This window comes from Salvelinus fontinalis, chromosome 34, assembly GCF_029448725.1.
Source record: "Salvelinus fontinalis isolate EN_2023a chromosome 34, ASM2944872v1, whole genome shotgun sequence".
NCBI classification, from domain to species: Eukaryota; Metazoa; Chordata; class Actinopteri; order Salmoniformes; family Salmonidae; genus Salvelinus; species Salvelinus fontinalis.
Window position 1 is genome coordinate 16,534,995 of NC_074698.1, and position 27,756 is coordinate 16,562,750.

The window sequence follows — 27,756 nt, forward strand, 5'->3', positions numbered from 1 at the left end:
TACAGCTGACTGAGTGGGGTCTTAGTGCCAGTATCTGTCTGTGGTGGTAAATAAACAGCCATGAAAAGTATAGCTGAAAACTCTCTAGGCAAATAGTGTGGCCCTGCAATTTATCACAATATACTCTACTTCAGGTGAACATAGGATATTACAGTTTTTGATGTCCTGTTGGTAGGATATTCGTGCTGAAGGCTGAAGGCGCCATGTCCAGCCCTGCCACTCATAAATCTCTGATCCCTGTCTGGTGGGATCTGCCTAGTCCTACCGTCCAGCCTACTGCTGTCCAAAGTTGTCTCCCTGCTCCTCCTTGGGAACCCCCTCCAGTCTCTGCTGCAGTGGCTCGGTCCGTGTCTGCTGTCCAACCCCTGTCAGTCCCGGTCTGGTGGAACCTGCCAGTCTCAGCCCTGGGGTTCTTGCTAGCCCTTACAAACTGTTTCCCGCTAGTTCCAGCCTTGGGGAGCCTTCCTGACGTGCCCGTGGGGGACCCTCCTGACTGATGTGTTCAGTGTCCGATCGTAGGAGACACCTCACTTTCTGCCCTACTAGGTCCTCAGTCTATAGCCCATGTAGGTCCATAGTATCTTAGCCCTCAGTTCTCTGATCACCTAGTTGCTTCACAGTTTTCTGCAAAGCTGGGTCCCCAGTTTCCTATTCCAGTAGGATCAGAGCTTTCTGTCCTGATAGATCTAACATCCCCTAGCTCAGTCTGTAGCCCAGTCAAGCCCAAAGTCACTAGCTCTGTCAGGCCCCAAGTTTCTCCTGGACCCAGGGTCCAGCTCTCTCCCGCCTTTGCTACTTTTTCTTCCTCTCTTTCAGGTGTGCAGTTTTCTCCTCTCCTGAGATCTTAACCTGTTGTTGCTGTGAGGATCCAGCTGATCTCAGCTCCGGTCCCAGAGCCCTCTCCGTTCGCTGACGTGGTGGTCCAGCCGTCTATTGTCCTGAGATCTCCACCCGTCGCTGCGAGATCCAGCCGACCCCAACTCCTGTCCCTTGGGCCTTTCCTTTCGCCAATGGGGTGGCCTCACCATCTGCAGTCTGGAGACCCTCATCGAGCTCTGCTGCTGTGGACCTGTGGTCTCTAGTCCTGAGAACATCATCGAGACCTGCGGCCGAACCTCCGCCGCCTGCCGTGCTGAGACCACATCGAGCTCTGCTGCTGCGGCCCAAACTCCTGAACCAGGGCCCTCACCTGGTCCCTCTGCCTGGGTCCGGCCTGTCCGGTGGCCACCGCCCATTGCTGCTTCGTGGCTCCAGATGCCTATGTATCCAGTTCCAGGGTCCTCATCGAGCTCTGCTGCTGCAGCCCTGCGGCCTCCAGTCCTGACACCCTCGTCAAGCTCTGCCGCTGTGGCCCTGCGGTCTCCTGTCCTGGTGTCCTCAGCTGACACTGTGCCAGGGGTCAATATGACTCCTGCTCCCCCTGGGGTCTTACAAGCCCTCATCATTGAGGTACTCCTGTTGCCTGTTCCTGGGCAGAGGGGGCAGCCATCACCAAATCCACCACTGCATCTTGTTGGCGCCCCTCTTCCAGAACTGCTTTACAGCCTGCACTGGCCCCCACAGTATCACTCTCCCTGGTCTGGTGAACTCAAGCACCTTCGTGACGGGGCGGCCAGGTGCAACAAAAGTCAGGCCTTCTGTTGGACCAGTCGCCCATCTGGTCTACATTTCTCCCTCTCTGGATGACCACAAGTATTCACGTCATTCCTCTCAGTGACTGTCTGCTCTTGCTGCCCTTTAAAATCTGTACAACACATTTGGGGGCGGCTATTAAAACGGCCAGCTTCAGTCAGCTGATTCTAGCCATCCCTCTGGTTAGTTCTAGTTGTGCAGCTTAGTCTCCCATTCAGAGACTCACCACTTTTTTTAGTGTCTTATTGGTCAAGGTCACGCCAAATACTTATCACCACATCTCCTTCAGCCTATCAGTGGCCTTGATTCCCGGAACTTCCGTTTCAGTTAGTCTATGACACCAGCACGCTGTGTGGTCAGAAACATGCTTTCCCCATCCTGATGAGCATTTCCACAGTTTCCCCTCCTGCTGAATTTGTCCTCCTGTGGACTGAATCCCTGTATGTCTGATGTTTAATTGTGCGTGCATCTGAACAACCACATAATTAATGTCAGTTCTCACTGGACATGATTCTCAGTTATCTGAACCATGAGTGGTCAGATGTGTGTGTGTGTGGACATCTTCTTCCATTACACTTTCCTCAACCTGGACATCCGCCTCCTCCCTGTTCTGAACGGACATTCTGTAGTGGTTGAAACCGGCCTTAAGCCAACACCTAAGGTTTCTTATTACATTCATGGTCCTTCGATTCTTTAAAAACCTACCCTTATTTTTCACTGTCCCTTTCGCTGTGATTGTCATTCTAATGGAATCCAGAAAGGACAAAACCAAACATTTACATCAAAAGGTGAAAAGACACAACATCCACATCAAATTAAATATTTTTCTGGATCAAATAACATGGAAAACAACCACTTTTTGTGCAGTATTCATTTATCATCCTTACAAACCACGATGTAAATTTACATTACTGTATTGAACATAGGCTTGTCATCTAGGTTTGTACGTTAGACTTTCCATCAACCTTGAATAAAAACAATGCACAACACAGTAATTGAGTACATTGAGACATCAAGTGGTTTGTGATGATATGATGTGGCTCAGTTGGTAGAGCATGGTTCTTGCAATGCTAGGGTTTGATTCCCACGGGGAACCAGTACCAAAAAGTATGAAAATGTATGCACGCACTACTGTAAGTTTCTCTGGATAAGAGTGTCTAGAAAAAGGAATGAATAGAGCATTTCATTTTTTCACATAGAAATAAGTTGCATTTGCAAAGTATTTCAAGAAACTGAAAAACATATCAACCATTTTTATATTCCAACAAGTATTATCAGATGAACTGTTAAGTACAGATAATTATCAGACTCAAGTTATAAATGCTGGTAAACACTCCAATACATTTAGTTTAAATTTGTTCACAAAAGTAGTGCACTGGGCCTTTACTAGTGCTGTATTAGCTGACGATATAGATGTATTCAGTGCTGGCAACAACAACAAAAATAATTAACGTAGCAGGTTAGGATAATTCGGTTACGGTTAGGAAAAGGGTTAGGGTTAACTAAAATGCAATTTTTACAAAAGCTTTACTCCTTCTAGCCATGACTGCAAGCATACCAAGATCTGATCATGGCTAGAAGAGATACAGCTTTTGGCAAGTTAACGTCAAAAGTCGATTTTTCTTTAGCATTTTAGCTAACCCCAACTCGTTTCCTAACATTAAAGTAATTATCCTAACCTGCGACGTACAGTTTCCTAACTTGCTGCGTAAATTCTTCTAAACCGCTACGAAAAGTTCAATCGGACGTTAATTTGACAAAAGCTGGATTCCTTCTAGCCATGACACCAAGATCGGTTGAAGGACGAGCGTCGCGTAGGGTGAACCGAACTGACGTAAGACTATGACCGTGTTCGAGAGGATCAAAACCGCAATGTACCATTGTGCTTGACTGACCGACAAATTGTAGTGAGTTCGACCCTGGGTTTATAAGTGCGGAAATCGACTCTGCCGCACGAGCATACTTTTTCGGCACAGTCGATAGCGCGCCGGACTTCGGGCTAGAAGCTCCCTGCTGTTTCATTACAGTGTGATGTAAGGTGATTTGTAGATCCGGCAGTCACCTGCTGTCATTTTGATGCTCTCGAACACGGCCAATGATACTTAGCCATATTTGGTGGTTAGTGGAAAGGTCATGGCAAGAAGGGATATAGCGAAGACACTATGCTGTGGCTACAGCTTTTGTCAAGTTAACGTCAAAAGTGCATATTAGCTAACCATTAACTCTATTCCTAACCTGCTATGTTAATTCTCCTAATGTACGAAAAGTGAACTATGACAAAAGCTGTATCCATCTAGTCAAAACCGAGTGGAAATTTCAACCGGATGCTTCAGATTTATACATCCGGTGAAACATCTGGCTACTTATATCTGTGGCCATGTTGCACCAACGGGCTTACCGTGAAGTTATCTCAAAATTATGGTTTATACGATTTCAGACAACAGGTTTGAATTCGCAACAGGTTTGCGTCCGGCTTCTCCCCAGCCCTCGCTGTTTCTTCGACGAACCGGTGCACGTGAAGGTAGATGGACTTTCTCCCCACCAGAAAGTAGAGTTGAGGTCCAAACTCAAGGACGATAAAGGGGTCATCTTCAGAGCTTCCGCTCTGGTCGCTGCAGATGCTAGCGGACAGGTGGACCTGTGTCGCTCTCCCTCTCTGGGCGGCAGCTACACGGGAGTTGAATCCATGGGCTTGTTTTGGGCCATGGCGGCCGAGACTCCACACAGCAAACTGTTAAAAAAAAATGTTTTGGGTTCAATGACGGTTGACATAGAAGTGCTGCATGGGGACACAGGTGAACTCTTGGCCACAGAGACCAACGAGAGGCGGTTCATGGCGGATGGGGTAAGGAGAATACCGTTGGGCATGAAAGAAGGGAGAATTCGGGGAGTCCTCTTTCTACCACCCGGTTAGTAGGCAATTCAAAATGCCCTGAAGTGGGAAATTATATTTTTGTGTCTACTGGACCAGGATTAAGTTCTAAGGAAATATAAATCCATTGATTTTTATGTACTGTATTCACACCTGTTTAACGAAAGTGCCTATATTATGATTGAAAAGTGTTTGAATATTTTGTTGTGAGCTCTCCTAAGAAAAGCACAAATTACAGTTTAGAAGGCCTATAAGCTTATTCCTTGATTACACGGACAGCGTCATTGTATTGTGCAAAATGGTACGCAGCATCATCTGGATGTGTGTGCAACAAAAGTTCAATATTCACCTTCTACTACCGTTTCTGTCAAGCCCTCAACACATTCAGTTTGATGCATACGTTCATTAAATCCAACGTATGCACCACCCAGAACGCACTGCAACTGCCTCTGCAACGCAATGCTGCAAGGCAAACTTCAGGTGTACCAAAATCAAATGACACTGTCGGTATGATCAAGGCATTAGATAACAAAGCTTACTTTGCATTGCATAGGTTTTATATACGGTAGGTAGGCCAGAAAGCATCTCCACCTGCAGTGAGTGACAAAACAGTCCTACATTTCTCTGTTATTCCCCCATCCTCACAGGGCAGGGTCCATTCCCCGGTGTACTGGATGTGTATACTCTGGGTGGAGGTATATCAGAGGTTCGAGCCAGTCTGCTGGCTAACAAAGGCTTTGTGGTTCTGGCTCTGGCCTACTATGGCTTCCAGGACCTGCCCAGAACCTTGCCCAAATACTTTGACCTGGAGTACTTTGAAGAGGCTATCACTTTCCTGAGGCGACAGCCACAGGTTAGTGGAGGAAGAAAATCAGCGCCCATACTCATAAAACATCTGATTATAGGAGTGCTGATCTAGGGACAGGTTCCTCATGTCCATATAATGTCCAGCACTCTTAATTCAGACACATTGTGAATATAGGCCATTTGTTCCATGAGAAGAAAATGTCACCTTGAGGTTCCTCTCACTATGCTTCAATATTTTGTTAGCTGTGTAAATGCTACTATCTAGTGGCTTCTGTTTGCTCTACACCAGGGGTTCTCCAACTTTTTTGGGGCGGGAACCCCATTTGTGTTAACAAATTCATCAGGGACCACCTAACAGAGTTGAGACCAAGTAACAATTTTGAAAGTCCTAAGCAAGTCTTTAACTTTCGAGTCTCGAGTCAAGTCTCAAGTAATAATGGGGAAGTCTCAAGTAAAGTTCCAAATTCAATAGCTCAGGTCAAGTCACAAGTCCCTAATTTTGGGTTTCGAGTTCTTAAGTCAAGTGTTTTATGCCAATTTCATTGCAATTGCAATATATCAGTGATTTTTGGCCCACGTTTGACAAACTGCACCCCCCCCCCCCCCCCCCCACTACAAAAATATTTTTGGGGGACTGGTGATGCAGAGGTTCTAGAGTGGTGGGGAAAATTGTTTCCCCTGGGGCTTTTCCTAATCTGGTAACCTAATGAAATCAACTTTTATGAGTCATATTCACCGACTACAACAGTGAAATGCTTACTTAACGAGCCCCTAACCAACAATGCAGTTTAAAAAAAAATATAGATAAGAGAGAAAAGTAATTTAAAGAGCAGCAATAAAATAACACTAGAGAGACTATTTACAGGGGGTACCAATACAGAGTCAATGTGCGGGGGCACCGGTTAGTTGAGGTAGTATGTACATGTAGGTAGTTATTAAAGTGACTGCATAGATGACAACAGAGAGTAGCAGTGGTGATGGGGGGGGGGGGGGGCACTGCAAATAGTCTGGGTAGCTATTTGACAAGATGTTCAGGAGTCTTATGGCTTGGGGGTAGAAGCTGTTTAGAAGCCTCTTGGACCTAGACTTGGCGCTCCGGTACCACTTGCCGTGCCGTAGCAGAGAGAACAGTCTATGATTAGGCTGACTAGAGTCTTTTACAATTTTTAGGGCCTTCCTCTGACACCGCCTGGTATAGAGGTCCTGGATGGCAGGAAGCTTGGCCCCGGTGATGTACTGAACCATACACACTACCCAATGTAGTGCCTTGCGGTCAGAGGCCGAGCAGTTGCCATACCAGGCAGTGATGAAACCAGTCAGGATGCTCTCGATGGTGCAGCTGTAGAACGTTTTGAGGATCTGAGGACCCATGCCAAATCTTTTCAGTCTCATTATGGGGAATAGGTTTTGTCGTGCCCTCTTCACGACTGTCTTGGTGTGCTTGGACCGTGTTAGTTTGTTGGTGATGTGGATACCAAGGAACTTGAAGCTCTCAAATTGCTCCACTGCACCCCCGTCGATGAGAATGAGTGCGTGCTTGGTCCTCTTTTTCCTGTAGTCCACAATCATCTCCTTTGTCTTGATCACCTTGAGAGAGAGAGGTTGTTGTCCTGGCACCACACGGCCAGGTCTATGACCTCCTTGCTATAGGCTTTCTTGTCGGTGATCACAGTTGTGTCATCAGCAAATATAATGATGGTGTTGTAGTGCCTGGCCGTGCAGTCATGAGTGAACAGGGAGTACAGGAGGCGACTGAGCACGCACCGCTGAGAGGCCCCTGTGTTGAGGATCAGCGTGGCGGATGTGTTACCTACCCTTACCGCCTGGGGCTGCCCGTTAGGAAGTCCAGGATCCAGGATATCTATGACAATGGTGTTGATGTGAGCCATGACCAGCCTATCAAAGCACTTCATGACTACAGATGTGAGTGCTACGGGTCGGTAGTCATTTAGGCAGATTACCTTAGTGTTCTTGGGCACAGGGACTATGGTGGTCTGCTTAAAACATGTTGGTATTACAGACTCGGACAGGGTGAGGTTGAAAATGCCAGTGAAGACACTTGCCTGTTGGTCAGAGCATGCTCGCAGTACATGTCCTGGTAATCTGTCTTGCCCTGCGGCCTTGTGAATGTTGACCTGTTTAAAGGTCACATCATCACACAGTCTTCCGGAACAGCTGGTGCTCTCATGCATGTTTCAGTGTTATTTGCCTCGGAGCGAGCATAGAAGTAGTTTAGCTCGTCTGGTAGGCTTGTGTCACTGGGCAGCTCTCGGCAGTTCTTCCCTTTGTAGTCTGTAATGGTTTGCAAGCCCTGCCACATCCGACGAGCGTCAGAGCCGGTGTAGTATGATTCAATCTTAGTCCTGTATTGATGCTTTGCCTGTGATGGTTCGTCGGAGGGCATATCGGGATTTCTTATAAGCTTCCGGGTTAGAGTCCCGCTCCTTGAAAGCGGCAGCTCTAGCCTTTAGCTCAGTGTGGATGCTGCCTGTAATCCATGGCTTTTGGTTGGGGTATGTACGTACAGTCACTGGGGACAACATCATAGATGCACTTATTGATGATGCCAATGACTGATGTGGCGTACTCCTCAATGCCATCGGAGGAATCCTGGAACATATTCCAGTCTGTGCTAGCAAAACAGTCCTGTAGCTTAGCATCTGCTTCCTCTGACCACTTTTTTTATTGGATCTAGTCACTGGTGGTTTCCTGCTTTAATTTGTGCTTTTAAGCAGGAATCAGGAGGATATAATTATGGTCAGATTTTCCAAATGGAGGGTGAGGGAGAGCTTTGTATGCGTTTCCGTGTGGAGTATAGGTGGTAGAGTTCTTTTTCCTCTGGTTGCACATATAACATGCTGATAGAAATTTGGTAAAACGGATTTATGTTTCCCTGCATTAAAGTCCCCGGCTACTAGGAGCACCGCCTCTGGGTGAGCGTTTTCTTGTTTGCTTGGCGGAATACAGCTCATTCAATGCTATATTAGTGCCAGCCTCTGACTGACTGTGGTGGTATGTAAACAGCTACAAAGAATACAGATGAAATCTCTCTCGGTAGGTAGTGTGGTCTACAGCTTGTCATGATATCCTCTACCTCAGGGGAGCAATAGCTCGAGATTTTCTTAGATATCGTGCACCAGCTGTTGTTTACAAAAATACATAGACCGCCGCCCCTTGTCTTACCAGACGCCTCTGTCCTGCCGGTACATCGTATAACCAGCCAGCTGTATGTTGATTTTGTCATCGTTCAGCCACGACTCCGTGAAGCATAAGCTTTTAGTTTTTAATGTCCCGTTGGTAGTTTAATCTTCTGTGTAACTTTTCGATTTTATTGTTTAATGATTGCATATTTGCTAGCAGAATGGAGGGAAGTGGGGGTTTATTCCATCGCTTATGAATTCTCAGAAGGCAGCCTGACCTTCGGTCCCTTTTTCTCCGCCGCCTCTTACGCAGATCACAGGGATCAGGGCCTGTTTCAGAGGAAGTAGTATATCCTTTGCGTCGGCCTCGTCAGAGTCATGAAAGGAAAAAAAGGATTCTGCTAGTCCGTGGTGAGTAATCGCAGTCTGGATGTCTAGAAGTTAATTTCGGTCATAAGAGACTGTAGCGGCAACATTATGTAAAAAAACAAGTTATAAACAAACCAACAAAAAAACACAATCGGCTGGGGGCACGTAAAACGTCTGCCTTCTTCTCCGGCACCATCTTAACCAGGTATAAATCAGGAACCTATAGGGCAGTGCTTTCCAAACTCGGTCCTCCGGACCCCAAAGGGTGCACAGCTGATTCAAAAGATCAAATCTTGATGATTAGTTGATTACTTGAATCAGCTGTGTAGTGCTAGGGCCAAAACTAAAACGTGCACCCCTTGGGGTCCCGAAGACCAAGTTTGAGGAACTCTGATGTATGGTCTGACAGTGACTTTTCTTTAGTAGTTGTAAAAAGGCATTTACAGTACATTCGGAAAGTATTCAGACACCTTGACTTTTCCCACTTGTTATGTTACATCCTTATTCTGAAATGGATTTAAAAAATTGTATCCTTCATCAATCTACACACAATACCCCATAATGACAAAGCGAAAACAGGTTTAGACATTTTTGCAAATATATTAAAAATAGAAACATACCTTATTTACATACTGTTGAAGTTTACATACACCTTAGCCAAGTACATTTAAACTCAGTTTTTCACAATTCCTGACATTTAATCCTAGTAAAAAATAACCTGTTTTAGGTCAGTTAGGATCATCACTTTATTTTAAGAATGTGAAATGTCAGAATAATAGTGGAGAAGGATTTCTTTCAGCTTTCATTTCTTTCATTACATTCCCAGTGGGTCAGAAGTTTACATACTCACTTAGTATTTGGTAGCATTGCCTTTAAATTGTTTAACTTGGGTCAAATGTTTCTGGTAGCCTTCCACAAGCTTCCCGCAATAAGTTGGGTGAATTTTGTCCCATTCCTCCTGGCAGAGCTGGTGTAACTGAGTCAGGTTTGTAGGCCTCCTTGCTCGCACACGCTTTTTCAGTTCTGCCCACACATTTTCTATAGGATTGAGGTCAGGGCTTTGTGATGGCCACTCCAATACATTTTGCCACAACTTTGGAAGTATGCTTGGGGTCATTGTCCATTTGGAAGACACATTTGCGACCAAGCTTTAACTTCCTGACTGATGTCTTAAGATGTTGCTTCAATATATCCACATAATTTTCTTACCTCATTATGCCATCTATTTTGTGAAGTGCACCAGTCCCTTCTGCAGAAAAGCTCCCCCACAACATGATGCTGCCACCACCAGGCTTCACGGTTGGGATGGTGTTCTTCGGCTTGCAAGCACCCCCCTTTTTCCTACAAACATAACGATGGTCATTATGGCCAAACAGTTGTATTTTTGTTTCATCAGACCAGAGGACATTTCTCCAAAAATTACGATCTTTGTCCCAATGTGCAGTTGCAAACCGGGGTCTGGCTTTTTTATGGCTGTTCTAGAGCATTGGCTTCTTTCTTGCTGAGCGACCTTTCTGGTTACTTCGATGAAGGACTTGTTTTACTGTGGATATAGATACTTTTGTACCTGTTTCCTCCAACATCTTCACAAGGTCCTTTGCTGCTGTTCTGGGATTGATTTGCACTTTTGCACCAAAGTACGTTCAACTCTAGGAGACAGAACGCGTCTCCTTCCTGAGCGGTATGACGGCTGCGTGGTCCCATGGTGTTTATACTTGCATACTATTGTTTGTACAGATGAACGTGGTACCTTCAGGAGTTTGGAAATTACTCCCAGGGATGAACTAGACTTGTGGAGGTCTATAATTTTCTTTCTGCGGTCTTGGCTGATTTCTTTTGATTTTCCCATGATGTCAAGCAAAGAGGCACTGAGTTTGAAGGTAGGCCTTGAAATGCATCCACAGGTACACCTCCAATTGACTCAAATGATGTCAATTAGCCTATCAGAAGCTTCTAAAGCCATGACATCATTTCCCGGAAATTTCCCAAGCTGTTTAAAGGCACAGTCAACTTAGTGTATGTAAACTTCTGACCCACTGGAATTGTGATACAGTGAAATAATCTCTGTTAACATTTGTTGAAAAAATGACTTGTCATGCACAAAGTAGATTTCCTAACCGACTTGCCAAAACTATAGTTTGTTAACAAGTGTAGAAGGTGGAAAGTTAAGTTCCTCGACGTACACATCACAGACAAACTGAAATGGTCCACCCACACAGACAGCGTGGTGAAGGCGCAACAGCACCTCTTCAACCTCAAGAGGGTGAAGAAATTTGGCTTGTCACCAAAAACACTCACAGACTTTTACAGATGCACAATCGGGAGCATCCTGTCAGGCTGTATCACCGCATGGTACGGCAGCTGCTCCGCCCACAACCGCAAGGCTCTCCAGAGGGTAGTGAGGTCTGCACAACGCATCACCAGGGGCAAACTACCTGCCCTCCAGGACACCTACACCACCCGATGTCACAGGAAGGCCAAAAGGATCATCAAGGACAATAACCACCCGAGCCACTGCCTGTTCACCAGGCTATCATCCAGAAGGCGAGGTCAGTACAGGTGCATCAAAGCTGGAACTGAAAAACAGCTTCTATCTCAAGGCCATCAGACTGTTAAACAGCCATCACTAACATTGAGTGGCTGCTGCCAACATACTGACTCAGATCTCTAGCCACTTTAATAATTAATAATTGGATGTAATAAATGTATCACAGTCACTTTAAGCAATGCTAATTTATATAATGTATACATACCCTACATTACTCATCTCATATGTATATACTGTACTCTATACCATCTACTGCATCTTGCCTATGCCGTTCGGCCATCGCTCATTCATATATTTTTATGTACATATTCTTATTCATTCCTTTACTCTTGTGTATAAATAAGGTAGTTATTGTGAAATTGTTTGATTACTTGTTAGATATTACTGCATGGTCGGAACTAGATGCACAAGCATTTCGCTACACTCGCATTATCTGCTAACCATGTGTATGTGACCAATAAAATTTGATTTGACAAGAAATTTGTGGGGTGGTTGAAAAACGAGTATTAATGACTCCAACCTGAGTGCATGTAAACTTCCGACTTCAACTGTAAGTATTCAGAATCTTTGCTATGATACTCGAAATTGAGCTCAGGTATATCCTCCTTCCATTGATCATCCTTGATGTATCTACAACTTCATTGGATTCCACCTGTGGTAAAATAAATTAATTGGACATGATTTGGAAAGGCACACACCTATCTATATTAGGTCCCACAGTTGACAGTGCATGTCAGAGCAAAAACCAAGCCATGAGGTCGAAAGGAATTGTCCGTAGAGCTCCGAGACAGGATTGTGTCAGGCATAGATCTGGGGAAGGGTAACAAAAAATGTCTGCAGCATTGCTGTTTCCCAAGAACACAGTGGCCTCCATCATTCTTAAATGGAAGAAGTTTGGAAACACCAAGACTATTCCTAGAGCTGGCGGCCTGCCAAACTGAGCAATCGGGGGAGAAGGGCCTTGGTTAGCTCCAGTGTTCCTTTATGGAGATGGGAGAACCCTCCAGAACGACAACCGCTACAGCAGCACTCCACCAATCAGGTCTTTATGGTAGTGGCCAGACAAACCACTCCTCAGTAAAAGGCACCTGACAGCCCGCTTGGAGTTTGCCAAAAGGCACCTGAAGACTCTCAGACCATGAGAAACAAGATTCTCTGGTCTGATGACACCAAGATTGAACTCTTTGGCCTGAATGCCAAACGTCACATCTGGAGGAAACCTGGCACCATCCCTACGGCGAAGCATGGTGGGGAGGTTTTTCAACGGCAGTGACTGAGACTAGTCAGGATTGAGGGAAAAGACCTGAGAGACCTGAACATTAGATGTGCAGCGACGCTCCCCATCCAACCTGACAGAACTTGAGAAGAATGGGAGAAACGCACCAAATAGCGGTGTGCCAAGCTTGTAGCGTCATAACCAAGAAGACTCCAGGCTGTAATCGCTGCCAAAGGTGCTTCAACAAAGTACTGAGTAAATTAGATTTAAGATTGTGAGCATTTTTATTTTCATTCATTTTGGTGTAGAATATACTTTAAAAAAGTCACAGTAACTGAGCTTCTCGGTCCTTATACATAGAAATTCCCCCAAGGAGAATCCCGGACCCTAAGGGGACAGGAATTGGTCAAACCCGCAGTTTAATACTTTTAATCAAATTGAAATTAAAATTGTCACATTTTATTGGCCACATACATATATTTAGCAGATGTTATTGCGGGTGTAGCAAAATGCTTGTGTTCCTAGCTCCAACAGTGCAGTAGTAACTAACAATTGACAAATCTAAAAGAATGGAATATATAAAAATTGGGATGAGCAATATCGTAGTGGCATTGACTAAAATACAGTGGAATAAAATACAGTATATACATATGAGATGAGTAAAGCAGTATGTAAACATTATTGAAGTGACTAGTGTTCCATTATTAAAGTGACCGACGATTCCATGACTATGTATATAGGGCAGCGGGGTTGAGTAACCGGGTGGTTGCCAGCTAGTGATGGCTATTTAACAGTCTGATGGCCTTGCGATAGGAGCTGTTTTTCAGTCTCTTGGCTCCAGCTTTGATGCAACTGCAATGACCTCGCCTTCTGGATGTTAGCGGGGTGAACAGGCCGTGGTTCAGGTGGTTGATTATCTTTTTGGCCTTCCTGTGACATCGCGTGCTGTAGGTGTCCTGGAGAATAAGCAGTGTGCCCCCGGTGATGCGTTGTGCAGACTGCACCACCCTCTGGAGAGCCCTGCGGTTGCGGGTGGTGCAGTTGCTGTACCAGGCGGTGATACAGCCCGACAGGATGCTCTCAATTCTGCGTCTGTAAGAGTTTGTGAGTGTCTTAGGGGCACAGACAAATTTCTTCAGCCTCCTGAGGTTGAAGAGGTGCTCTTGTGCCTTCAACACACTGTCTTTGTGGGTGGATCATTTCAGATTGTCAGTGATGTGTACGCTGAGGAACTTGATGATTGAGTTGGAGGCGTGCATGGCCACTCTGTCATGGGTAAACAGGGAGTACAGGAGGGAGCTGAGCACGCATCCTTGTGGGGCCCCAGTGTTGAGGATCAGCGAAGTGGAGGTGTTGTTTCCTACCTTCACCACCTGGGGGGCGACCCGTCAGGAAGTCCATGACCCAATTGCACAGGGCGGAGTTCAGACCCAGGGCCCCGAGCTTAATGATGAGCTTGGAGGGAACTATGGTGTTGTAAGCTGAGCTATAGTCAATGAACAGCATTCTTACCTAGGTATTCCTCTTGTCCAGATGGGAAAGGGCAGTGCGATGGCGATTGCATCTTCTGTGGATCTATTGGTGCGGTAAGCAAATTGAAGTGGGTCAAGGGTGTCAGCGAAGGTAGAGGTCATATGATCCTTAACTAGCCTCTCAAAGCACTTCATGATGACAGAAATGAGTGCTACGGGGTGATAGTCATTTAGTTCAAACTTTTGCTTTCTTGGGTACAGGAACAATGGTGGACATCTTGAAGCAAGTGGGGACAGCGGACTGGGATAGGGAGAGATTGAATATGTCCGTAAACACTCCAGCCAGCTGGTTGGGCATGTTCTGAGGACGCGGCTAGGGATGCCGTCTGATCCGGCAGCCTTGCAAGGGTTAACACGCTTAACTGTCTTACTAACGTCGGCCACGGAGAACGAGAGCCCACAGTCCTTGGGAGCTGTCAGTGGCAGTGTGTTATCCTCAAAGCGGGCGAAGGTGTTTAGCTTGTCTGGGAGCCAGATGTTGGTGTCCGACGTGGCTGATTTTCCCATTGTAATTGTCTATAAACCCTGCCACATACGTCTTGTCTGAGCTGTTGAATTGCGACTCCACTTTGTGTTTCTACTGACGTTTTTCTTGTTTGATTGTCTTGTGGAGGGAATAACTACACTGTTTGTATTCAACCATATTCCCAGTCACCTTTCCATGGTTAATTGCGGTTTGCGCTTTCAGTTTTGCGCGAATGCTGCCATCTATCCACAGTTTCTGGTTTGGGTAGGTTTTAAGTCACCATGGGAACATCATCCCCTATACACTTCCTGATTTAACTCCGTCACCGTGTCTTTGTATACGTTAATGTTATTCTCAACATCAAAACAACATCAAAACAATCTTGAAGCATGGATTCCGCTTGGTCAGACCAGCATTGAATAGACCTTAGCACTGGTACTTCCTGTTTGAGTTTCTGTCCAAAGTAAGGGAGGAGCAAAATTGAGTCGTGATCTGATTTTGCAGAAGGGAGGGAGTGCAGGCATCTTGAAAGGGGGAGTAGCAGTGGTCTAGTGTTTGTAAAGAGGGAGTACTACAGTCAATTTGTTGATAGAACTTAGGTAGTGTTTTCCTCATTTGCTCTGTTAAAATCCCCAGCTACAATAAATGCGGCCTCAGGGTATGTGGTTGCCAGTTTGCATATAGTCCAGTGTAGTTCCTTTTAGGGCCGTCGTGGTATCGGCTTGAGGCAGAATATACACGGCTGTGACTATAACCAAAGAGAATTCTCTTGGGAGTACCTATGGTCGGCATTTGAAGTGTTCTAGTCGGGTGAACAAAAATATTTGAGTGTCTATGTTATCACAATCACACAATGAGTAGTTAATCATGAAACCTAAACCACTGCCTTTTTTCTTCCCGGAGAGTTCTTTATTCTTGTCTGCGTGATGAACTGACAAGCCAGCTAGCTGTAAGAATGGGGACAGTATATCCTGAGAGAGCTATGATTTAGTGAACCAGAGTATGTTATAGTCCCTGATGTCTCTCTGGAAGGAGATCATCGCCCTTAGCTTGTCTACTTTATTGTCCAGAGACTGAACATTAGCGCGTAATATACTCGGAAGCGGTGGATGGTGTGCTTGCCTCCTGAGTTGGACTAGGCGTACACTTGGAGCAGTCTCTGGGATGAGTTCAATTGCCCTGGGGGGTAAGAACAAAGGCTCCAATTTGGGAAGTCGTAATGCTGGTGGGTTAGCGCCGCTCTGATATCCAAAAGTTATTTCTGGCTGTATGTAATAACACAAAAAATGTTCTGTGCTAATGTAAGAAATAACACACAAATAAACAAAATACTGCAAAGTTGCTTAGGAGCTAGAAGCAGAGCTGCCATGTCTGTCGGGGCCATCATACTCTATCATTAACAAAATGATCCTCTTTCCTAAAACCTTGATGGTCATGACTTTCTATATTTAAAGGGGAGGTTAACTTGGCCCCAGACAATCGATCTGGTATGTATTTCTTTGCTTTAACCCCTGTGACAATAAAACATATTTTGTTTTTATAGGTACAGGGTCCAGGAATAGGAATCCTGTCCATCTCGAAGAGTGGGGATCTGGCTCTGTCCATGGCCTCTTTTCTCTCTGGCATCTCAGCCACAGCCTGGATCAACGGCAGCAACGCTAATACGGTGGCGCCACTGCACTACAAAGACCTCATCATCCCTTCCATCACGCCTATCGTTGAGAACGTCACCTTCTCACCGTCCGGCATCCTCGACATCCGAGACGCCTTACCGGACCCAGAGACTGAGGGGAACCGCGGTTCTGTGATCCCAATAGAACGTTCCAATTCTAGGTTCCTCTTCGCTGCCTCTGAGGACGACAGGAACTGGAACAGCTGTCTCTTCGCCCAACAGGCTGCCGCCCGGCTGAGGCATCATGGGAAAGAGAACTTTGAGGTAAGGAAATAAACCTGAACACAAACATTTTTGATAGCAAAAATGTAATCAAGTACTACTAGATAAACACATGATGTTTCAGCCTAAACTGCCTTTACTCAATAGCAGGGGTTAAAACTGAATTTATTCTTCCAATAGTTTCGTTCTGAACAGAACCTCTATTTATTTTGTTCCGTTCCATTGTACCGACCAGCATAATAAAGTTAGTTCACTGAATTGTGTACTAGCTAGATGCTTATGGAGGAGCGGCTAATATGGAGGAACTTTGAGCATCAGAGTTGTCTCAATGACGTGATATCTATAGTATTCTTAACTAGCTGGCAGGCAGACACTGAAAGGCAGAGACACCATTTTGATTTGAATGAGACCTTCCATACATACAATGCCTTCAGAAAGTATTTATACCCCTTGTCTTATTCCACATTTTGTTGTGTTAAAGCCTGAGAAAAAGCAGAAACCTGCACACTACTCCTGCTAGTATGACTGCTCTTTATTTAGCTTATCAGCCTCGAGTCCTTTGTCAGAGCCTGAATTCAAAATGGGTTAAATGTATTTTTTTCCCTCACCCATTTACACACTTAAAAAAAAAATTGAAAATGTATTGAAAATGACATACAGATATCTCATTTACAGAATTATTCACACCTCTGAGTCAATACATGTTAGAACAGTGGTCACCAGCCTTTTTTGAGCCGAGATCACTTTCAAAATACAGGCTGAGATCTACCGTTCATGTTTTTTTTAAATCATGACTTAAACATAAGCCTATGCAACATTAACCTATTAAAAGCAGTTATTTGTGCAGTATGCTATAGGCCCAATACATTATCACTTTGCTGTGCACTCGGAAGCAGCAGGCATGGTGATCTAAGCAATCCGAATGGCTAGCGGTAGGCCTCTAGGTGCACTTGATTTACTCTCCGGTTTGTACCTTCAGACACTTGAAACGGTTCAAAATGGAAACACAGTGGTGGAAAAAGTACCCAATTGTCATACTTGAGTAAAAGTAAAGATACCCTAATAGAAAATGACTCAAGTGAAAGTCACCCAGTAAAATACAACTTTAGTAAAGTTATTTGGTTTTAAGTTAATCAATTACCAAAATATACTTCAATCAAAAGTATAAATAATTTCTTATATTAAGCAAACCAGATGGCACACATTTCTTGTTTTTTAACCTGTCTATCCCCGGGGGGCCGCTAGCGGCACACCCCCCCCACCCCCACTGAAAAGGCAGAGCCGCGAAATTCAAAAAAAAATATATTTTTTAAATATTTAACTTTCACACATTAAAGTCCAATACAGCTAATGAAAGACACAGATCTTGTGAATCCAGCCAACATGTCCGATTTAAAAAAAATGTTTTACAGGGAAGACACAATATGTAAAGATGTAAATCTATTAGCTAAACACATTAGCATAATCCACCATCTTTTCTTTGTCCACCAACACCAGTAGCTATCACCAATTCGGCTAAACTAAGATATTGATAGCCACCAACCAAGAAAAAACCTCCTCAGATGACAGTCTGATAACATATTTATGGTATAGGATAGGTTTTGTTAGAAAAATGTGCATATTTCAGGTAGATGTCATAGTTTACAATTGCACCCACCGTCACAAATGGACTAGAATAATTACAATGAGCAACGTGTTTACCTAACTACTAATCATCAAACATTTCGTAAAAATACACAGCATACACTAATCGAAAGACACAGATCCTGTGAATACAGACAATATTTCAGATTTTCTAAGTGTCTTACAGCGAAAACACAATAAATCGTTATATTAGCATAGCACATGTGCAAACATTACCCCAGCATTGATTCTAGCCAAAGAGAGCGATAACGTAAACATCGCCAAAATATATTAATTTTTTCACTAACCTTCTCAGAATTCTTCAGATGACACTCCTGTAACATCACATTACAACATACATATACAGTTTGTTCGAAAATGTGCATATTTAGCCACCAAAATCATGGTTAGACAATGAGAAAAGTAGCCCAGCTGGTCAGAAAATGTCGTGCGCCATATTAGACAGTGATCTACTCGTATACATAAATACTCATAAACGTGACTAAAATATAGGGTGGACAGGGATTGATAGACAATTTAATTCTTAATACAATCGCGGAATTACATTTTTTAAATTATCCTTACTTTTCAATACAGTTTGCGCCAAGCGAAGCTACGTCAAAAAAGATGGCGTCCTAAGCCACTAACATTTTTCGACAGAAACACGATTTATCATAATAAATTGTTCCTACTTTGAGCTGTTCTTCCATCAGAATCTTGGTCAAAGAATCCTTTCTTGGGTCTAATCGTCTTTTGGTCGAAAGCTGTCCTCTTGCCATGTAGAAATGCACATTGCGTTCGGCAAGAACTGGAACGGTGCCCAGAGATTCACAGTGGCTCAGAAATAAATGTCCCAAAATCGCACTAAACGGATATAAATTGCTATAAAACGCTTTAAATTAACTACCTTATGATGTTTTTAACTCCTATAACGAGTAAAAATATGACCGGAGAAATATAACTGGCTACACTAATGCTTGGAAAAACAGTAGGTCGGTGTCCTCCGCGCGCCTGACGCACCAAGAAAAGAGTTCCTACCTACAGGATTTTTTCATTTATAGTGGCTGTGATTGGGCAATCGATACCATTCAAAGCGTCATCACGTAAAGGCATCCAGGGGAAGACGTAAGCAGTGTCCGTATACTCATAGGAATAACAGTGGCCTTAAAACTGACTCCAGAACAGGGGCCAAAATGTGTGAAATCTGACTCCATGTCAGGGAAATTGCTGTAGAATGAGTTCTGTTCCACTCAGAGACAAAATTTCAACGCCTATAGAAACTATAGACTGTTTTCTATCCAATAATAATAATATGCATATTGTACGATCAAGAATTTTGTAGGAAGCCGTTTCAAAAATTACACGATTTCCATAATGAGTGACAACAGCACCCCCTAGCCTTAACAGGTTAAAGTTATTTACAGATAGCCAGGGGCACACTCCAACACTCGGATATAATTTACAAATTAAGCATGTGTGTTTAGTAATTCTGCCAGATCAGAGGCAGTAGGGATGACCAGGGATGTTTTCTTGATAAGGGTGTGAATTTGACAATTTTCCTACCTGCTAAGCATTCAAAATATATGATTTTGGGTGTCAGGGAAAATGTATGGAGTAAAAAGTATATTTTCTTTAGGAATGTAGTGAAGTGAAAGTTGTAAAAAATATAAATGGTAAAGTACAGATACCAAAAAACTACTTAGGTACATTAAGGTATTTTTACTTTACACTACTGTGGAAACACTTTGTCTAGCCGTTGCACAGGGCAGCTGAATCAATTGCACCTACTGCCAACAGTGCAAGACAGAAAAAAGCAGGAATGCAAGGCTTTATCTATTTTGTTTTTGTAGAAAATGTTATAGAAAATCTACTAGGAATGCTTTGGCGATTGACTGTTTGGTGACCACTGTGTTAGAAACACATTTGGCAGCAATTACAGCTGTGCGTCCTTCTGGGTAAGTCTCTAAGGCCCCAATTCCGACCCGAGTTAAGCGCCCGTAAATAGAACATAATTACTTTTTTATGTGATTTTTCTCTCTATGCATATTTGGACCTTGAACTTAAGCATGAGAATAGCATGCTATTCACCAACTATTAGTTTGAGGTCGTGCCATTCATCTACTGCCATCGCCTCGTGTTTCCGCTTGATAATGCACAGCCCCATGTTGCAAGGATCTGTACACAATTCCTGGAAGCTGAAAATGTCTCCGCTCTTCCATGGCCTGCATACTCACTAGACGTCACCCATTGAGCATGTTTAGGATTCTCTGGATTGACGTGTATGACAGCATGTTCCAGTTTCCGCCAATATCCAGCAACTTCGCACAGCCATTGAAGAGTGGGACAACCTTCCACAGGCCACAATCAACAGCCTGATCAACTCCCTGCAAAGGAGAGGTGTCGCGCTGCATCAGGCAAAATGGTCACACCAGATACTGACTGGTTTTCTGATCCGCGCCCCTAGTTATTAGAAACATTCATTAATGTAAAAGTGTTTTGAAACCTATACTATTATTATTTACAAGAAGGTACTCCAAAATGACACTACATTATTTACCATTTTGTTTCAATAGGGCACAAAATCATCTGGAACACAACCAAAATAAACAGAAAATGCATCCCAAAATGTTGAATCATTATGGAACTCAGACCACATGTTGCAGGTTAAACCTGGAGCGTGGTGCATGGTTCACGACGACTGGACCGTTGTCATCCAGTTTTGTGATTAGTGAGAATTGGGGTAGAATTATTGTTCAACGCCTATTTTTTATTTTTTTTCGCCTTCCAATATTTTATAGATTGAACTTGAATATGACAACTTTCAGGATGGATCAAACGTATTTTTTTTATTAATCAATATATTTAGTGCGTAAAGACTCTCCAAACAAGTTTGGATTTTTATTCATACAAACTTTCCTAACATTAAAATGTGCCTTAATAATCTACGAAGTCAGAGTATTTTCATTTTTTTGTTTTTTTTTTCATTTTTTTCACCTTTTTATTTAACCAGGTAGGCAAGTTGAGAACAAGTTCTCATTTACAATTGCGACCTGGACAAGATAACGCAAAGCAGTTCGACACATACAACAACACAGAGTTACACATGGAGTAAAACAAACATAGTCAATAATACAGTAGAAAAATAAGTCTATACAATGTGAGCAAATGAGGTGTCATAAGGGAGGTAAAGGCAAAAAAAAGGCCATGGTGGCGAAGTAAATACAATATAGCAAGTAAAACACTGGAATGGTAGATTTGCAGTGGAAGAATGTGTAAAGTAGAGAAATACTGGGGTGCAAAGGAGCAAGATAAATAAATACAGTATGGGGCTGAGGTAGTTGTTTGGGCTAAATTATAGATGGGCTATGTACAGGTGCAGTAATCTGTGAGCTGCTCTGACAGCTGGTGCTTAAAGCTAGTGAGGGAGATGAGTATTTCAGAGATTTTTGTAGTTCGTTCCAGTCATTGGCAGCAGAGAACTGGAAGGAGAGGCGGCCAAAGGAAGAATTGGTTTTGGGGGTGACCAGAGAGATATACCTGCTGGAGCGCGTGCTACAGGTGGGTGCTGCTATGGTGACCAGCGAGCTGAGATAAGGGGGGACTTTACCTAGCAGGGTCTTGTAGATGACCTGGAGCCAGTGTGTTTGGCAACAAGTATGAAGCGAGGGACAGCCAACGAGAGCGTACAAGTCGCAGTGGTGGGTAGTATATGGGGCTTTGGTGACAAAACGGATGGCACTGTGTTAGACTGCATTCAATTTATTGAGTAGGGTATTGGAGGCTATTTTGTAAATGACATTGCCGAAGTCGAGGATCGGTAGGATGGACAGTTTTACAAGGGTATGTTTGGCAGCATGAGTGAAGGATGCTTTGTTGCGAAATAGGAAGCCAATTCTAGATTTAATTTTGGATTGGAGATGTTTGATGTGAGTCAGTCTGGCAGGAGAGTCTACAGTCAAACCAGACACCTAGAATATGTGGACAAATACAAATACCTAAGTCAGAACCGTCCAGAGTAGTGATGTTGAACGGGCGGGCAAATCTACCAGTTGGTGCTGAAATGGAGACAAATATACATACAGTGCATTCGGAAAGTATTCAGACCCCATGACTTTTTCCACATTTTGTTAAATTACAGCCTTATTCTAAAATGGATTTTAAAAAATTCTCATCAATCTACACACTACCCCATAATGACAAATTAAAAACGGTTTTCTTTTTGTAAATGTATAAAAAAAATAAACTGATTACATTTACATAAGTATTCAGACCTATTACTCAGTACTTTGTAGCACCTTTTGGCAACGATTACAGCCTCAAGTCTTCTTGGGTATGAGGTTACAAGCTTGGCACACCTGTATTTGGTGAGTTTCTCCCATTCTTCTCTGCAGATCCTCTCAAGCCCTGCCAGGTTGGATGGGGAGCGTCACTGCACAGCTATTTTCAGGTCTCTCCAGAGATTTTCGATCGGGTTCAAGTCCGGGCTCTGGCTGTGCCACTCAAAGACTTGTCCCGAAGCCACTCTTGCGTTTTCTTGGCTGTGTGCTTAGGGTCGTTGTCTTGTTGGAAGGTGAACCTTCGCCCCAGTCTGAGGTCCTGAGCGCTCTGAAGCAGTTTTTCATCAAGGATCCCTCTGTACTTTGCTCCATTCATCTTTCCCTCGATCCTGACTAGTCTCCCAGTCCCTGCCGCTGAAAAACATCCCCCCACAGCATGATGCGGCCACCACCATGCTTCACCGTTGGGATGGCGTATCGTTGCAGAATGCTGTGGAGCCATGCTGGTTAAGTGTGCCTTGAATTCTAAATAAATCACTGACAGTGTCACCAGCAAAGCACTTTCACACCTCCATGTTTCAAGGTGGGAACTACACATGCGGAGATCATCCGTTCACCTACTCTGCGTTCCACAAAGACACGGCGGTTGGAACCAAAATCTCCAATTTGGACTCATCAGACCAAAGGACAGATTTCCACCGGTCTAATGTTCATTGCTCGTGTTTCTTGGCCCAAGCAAGTCTCTTCTTATTGGAGTCCTTTAGTAGTGTTTTCTTTGCAGCAATTTGACCATGAAGGCCTGATTCACGCAGTCTACTCTGAACAGTTGATGTTGATGTCTGTTACTTGAACTCTGAAGCATTTATTTGGGCTCCAATTTCTGAGGCTGGTAACTAATGAACTTATCCTCTGCAGCAGAAGTAACTCTGGGTCTTCCTTTCCTGTGGCGGTCCTCATGAGAGCCAGTTTCATCATAGCGCTTGATGGTTTTTGTGACTGCCCTTGAAGAAACATTCAAAGTTCTTGAAATTCTCCGCATGGACTGACCTTCATGTCTTTAAAGTAATGATGGACTGTCATTTCTCTTTGCTTATTTGAGCTGTTCTTGCCATAATATGGACTTGGTCTTTTACCAAATAAGTCCCTCTTCTGTATACCACGTTTACCTTGTCACAACACAACTGATTGGCTGAAAAGCATTAAGAAGGAAAGAAATTCCAGAAATGAACTTTTAACAAGGCACACCTGTTAATTGAAATGTATTCCAGGTGACTACCTCATGAAGCTGGTTGAGAGTGCCTGGAGTGTGCAAAGCTGTCAAGGCAAAGGGTAGCTACTTTGAAGATTCTCAAATATAAAATATATTTAGATTTGTTTCACACTTTTGGTTACTACATGATCCCATATGTTATTTCATAGTTTTGATGTCTTCCCTATTCTACAATGTAGAAAATAGTAAAAATAAAGAAACCCTTGAATGAGTAGGTGTCCTGTGGTGGAATTATTGTAATCAAAAATAGACTTTTAGATTTTTTCAAAACAATCAAACTTTATTATTTAATTACTGCAGTAATGTAGCTGGTCAGTAATCACCCCTGGAGGTGATCACTAGGAACTCAACGAGCTGGTTTGAGCCACAGCATTTTATAGCAAAGCCCATCCTCCTTCAGTCTACATGACACACAACAGATGTATGGAATGGGTCACAAGGTTAAGATTTGTATGAAAGATACTTACAATTCACAAATGACAGTATTTGCTGTAAAAAAAACTGTCCTCATTGTGTAGAGACCAGGGTCTGGCCCCCCAACTCCATACTGGAGCCATCTCCCCCTGGTACCCCAATACAGAAACATTAACTCATGCTCTGTAATGCGGTATCACCCAACGACATCGTACATCTCCTGTCAATGTTAAATCTCTGAGAGGCCCACTTTCAGTTCACACAGACACAATACAGTTATAAGAACCCTCTATTCTGTTGCATAAAACAACCATTTGCTGCAGGTACAGTATTATAACAATCTTGTAATTTTGCTCTCACAGTCCAAATTCTGACTGGTACTGTACTATATACATTTTACAGACACAGTATATTTTTACAATAGTTATCTTTTGTTTGTTTTTAGACCCATCCTTCAGCGACCCTCAACCCCTCCCATTCAATTTTTTTCTATTTGCCGTATATTTTAAAACTGCTTTTTCAGAAACAGCTCATTGTTGTATCCGTCTTTTCTTAAATGCTTTTCACTGCACCTTGACTTGGCGTTGGTTGATGTTCTGTCCTCTTACCAGGTGGTAATGTACCCCAGGGCGGGGCATTTTCTGGAAGTACCCTACATGCCCCACTGCCCGTCAGGCTTCCATTCCGCGGTTGGTCAAGTGGTGGTGTTTGGGGGAGAGGCTAAAGCCCACCATCAGGCTCAGCTGGACCTGTGGAGGAGGGTCCAGGAGTTCTTCAGGAAACACCTGGACAGGAACAACACTGCCCAGAAAGCTATGTTATATACTAGAGGGTAAGACAAGGGTTTCCGTTAGGAACATTTGGCACCGGACAACATAACCGGGAAGATTTTAATTGACCAGACATTGAGAAATGTACTGGACATCCGTATGCATTCAGATCCGACTACAAAGAGAGAGGGAAATAAACTGCCGACCTGGCGAGGCCAGTGCCATCATTAAACGAGGGATAGCCTATTGGCCAAATGAGCCACATTTTAGTTGTCCTTAACAGCCTATAACAAATTACAAAAACACTTCAGTGTTTTAGATGTGTAGCATAAGCAAACATGTATGGCCTATTGTTTTATTGGGTTTTACTTCCCTAAAACATTTGTCCACCTCACGGTTCAGCTGTCGGGATATTTGAGCACTAAATGCATCAGGGCATTGCATGCATATGCCTATAGGCTTAGACGTCCACCGTATTATATGAATATAAAAAAATAAAAAAAAACATGTAAAATAAGAGAGACTTATTCCTTGCCCCAGAGACGGAGAGAGGAGATGTGGCATGCTGCGACACCTCCATGCATTTGTCAGATGGTTAGTGTCTGCAAGAGATAGATGTACAGAAGGAGGCTTATTCATTCATTTTCAATCATGTTTTTTATAAACATACTCCTATAAACAATATGATTAACTCTGGTAGGCCTAAAATGTTCTTCCTCACATAAACTTCAACTGTCAGAGTCGGTTGGAGCATCGGTGCGCTCTGCTTTCATAGTCCTGCAGCAGCCAAAGTTTAATAGGCCTAATAGCCGCACCAAACTTTAACAAAGGTTTCTCAACTTTATTAGGGAAATATCAAAAGTCATTGTTTGTAGAGAAAATATGAGCAGGCTATTATATTGCAGTAAACACACCATTATACAGTTTTTTATTTATTTATTTTTTATTTAACCTTTATTTAACCAGGTAGGCAAATTGAGAACACGTTCTCATTTACAATTGCGACCTGGCCAAGATAAAGCAAAGCAGTTCGACACATACAACAACATATAGTTACACATGGAGTAAAAACAAACATATAGTCAATAATACAGTGAAAAAAAATAAGTCTATCTACAATGTGAGCAAGTGAGGTGAGATAAGGGAGGTGAAGGCAAACAGATATATGTATAAATAAATAAAATATAAAAAGGCCATGGAGGCGAAGTGAGTACAACACAGCAAGTAAAATAAAAACTAAAAAACACTGGAATGGTTGGTTTGCATTGGAAGAAAGTGCAAAGTAGAGACAGAAATAATGGGGTGCAAAGGAGCAAAATAAATTAATAAATAAATACAGTAGGTAAAGAGGTAGTTGTTTGGGCTAAATTGTAGATGGGTTATGTACAGGTGCAGTAATCTATGAGCTGCTCTGACAGCTGGTGCTTAAAGCTAGTGAGGGAGATAGGTGTTTCCAGTTTCAGAGATTTTTGTAGTTCGTTCCAGTCATTGGCAGCAGAGAACTGGAAGGAGAGGCGTCCAAAGGAAGAATTGGTTTTGGGGGTGACTAGAGAGATATACCTGCTGGAGCGCGTGCTACAGGTAGGTGCTGCTATGGTGACCAGCGAGCTGAGATAAGGGGGGACTTTACCTAGCAGGGTCTTGTAGATGACCTGGAACCAGTGGGTTTGGCGACGAGTATGAAACGAGGGCCAGCCAACGAGAGTGTACAGGTCGCAGTGGTGGGTAGTATATGGGGCTTTGGTGACAACGGATGGCACTGTGATAGACTGCATCCAATTTATTGAGTAGGGTTTTGGAGGCTATTTTGTAAATGACATCACCGAAGTCGAGGATTGGTAGGATGGTCAGTTTTACAAGGGTATGTTTGGCAGCATGAGTAAAGGATGCTTTGTTGCGGAATAAGAAGCCAATTCTAGATTTGACTTTGGATTGGAGCTGTTTGATGTGGGTCTGGAAGGAGAGTTTACAGTCTAACCAGACACCTAGGTATTTGTAGTTGTCCACATATTCTAAGTCAGAGCCGTCCAAAGTAGTGATGTTGGACAGGCGGGCAGGAGCAGGCAGCGATCGGTTGAAGAGCATGCATTTGGTTTTACTTGTATTTAAGAGCAGTTGGAGGCCACGGAAGGAGAGTTGTATGGCATTGAAGCTCGCCTGGAGGGTTGTTAACACAGTGTCAAAAGAAGGGCCAGAAGTATACAGAATAGTGTCGTCTGCGTAGAGGTGGATCAGAGAATCACCAGCAGCAAGAGCGACATCATTGATGTAAACAGAGAAGAGAGTCGGTCCAAGAATTGAACCCTGTGGCACCCCCATAGAGACTGCCAGAGGCCCGGACAACAGACCCTCCGATTTGACACACTGAACTCGATCAGAGAAGTAGTTGGTGAACCAGGCGAGGCAATCATTAGAGAAACCAAGGCTGTCGAGTCTGCCAATGAGGATGTGGTGATTGACAGAGTCAAAAGCCTTGGCCAGGTCAATGAATACGGCTGCACAGTATTGTTTCCTATCGATGGCGGTTACGATATCGTTTATGACCTTGAGCGTGGCTGAGGTGCACCCATGACCAGCTCTGAAACCAGATTGCATAGCGGAGAAGGTGTGGTGTGATTCGAAATGGTCGGTAATCGGTTTGTTGACTTGGCTTTCGAAGACCTTAGAAAGGCAGGGTAGGATAGATATAGGTCTGTAGCAGTTAGGGTCAAGGGTGTCCCCCCCTTTGAAGAGGGGGATAACCGCAGCTGCTTTCCAATCTTTGGGGATCTCAGACGACACGAAAGAGAGGTTGAAGAGGCTAGTAATGGGGGTGGCAACAATTTCAGCAGATAGTTTTAGAAAGAAAGGGTCCAGATTATCTAGCCCGGCTGATTTGTAAGGGTCCAGATTTTGCAGCTCATTAAGAACATCAGCTGACTGTATT

General features: G+C 43.7%; 1 protein-coding gene across 2 annotated transcripts; it reads left to right on the plus strand.

Annotated features, from left to right (window-relative positions):
- The first annotated feature begins 3,586 nt into the window (after positions 1–3,586).
- LOC129833301 (acyl-coenzyme A thioesterase 1-like) lies at positions 3,587–27,329 on the plus strand. Of its 2 annotated transcripts, XM_055897800.1 has the most exons (4): positions 3,591–4,541; positions 5,152–5,357; positions 16,126–16,518; positions 24,672–27,329. In XM_055897800.1, the coding sequence occupies exons 1-4, from the start codon at positions 4,010–4,012 to the stop codon at positions 24,894–24,896; spliced, it is 1,356 nt and encodes a 451-aa protein (XP_055753775.1). In that variant the 5' UTR covers positions 3,591–4,009; the 3' UTR covers positions 24,897–27,329. The 2 variants fall into 2 exon arrangements, with proteins under 2 accessions (XP_055753776.1, XP_055753775.1); XM_055897801.1 differs by lacking the exon at positions 5,152–5,357 and having other exon boundaries at positions 3,587–4,477.
- Positions 27,330–27,756: the final 427 nt, after the last annotated feature.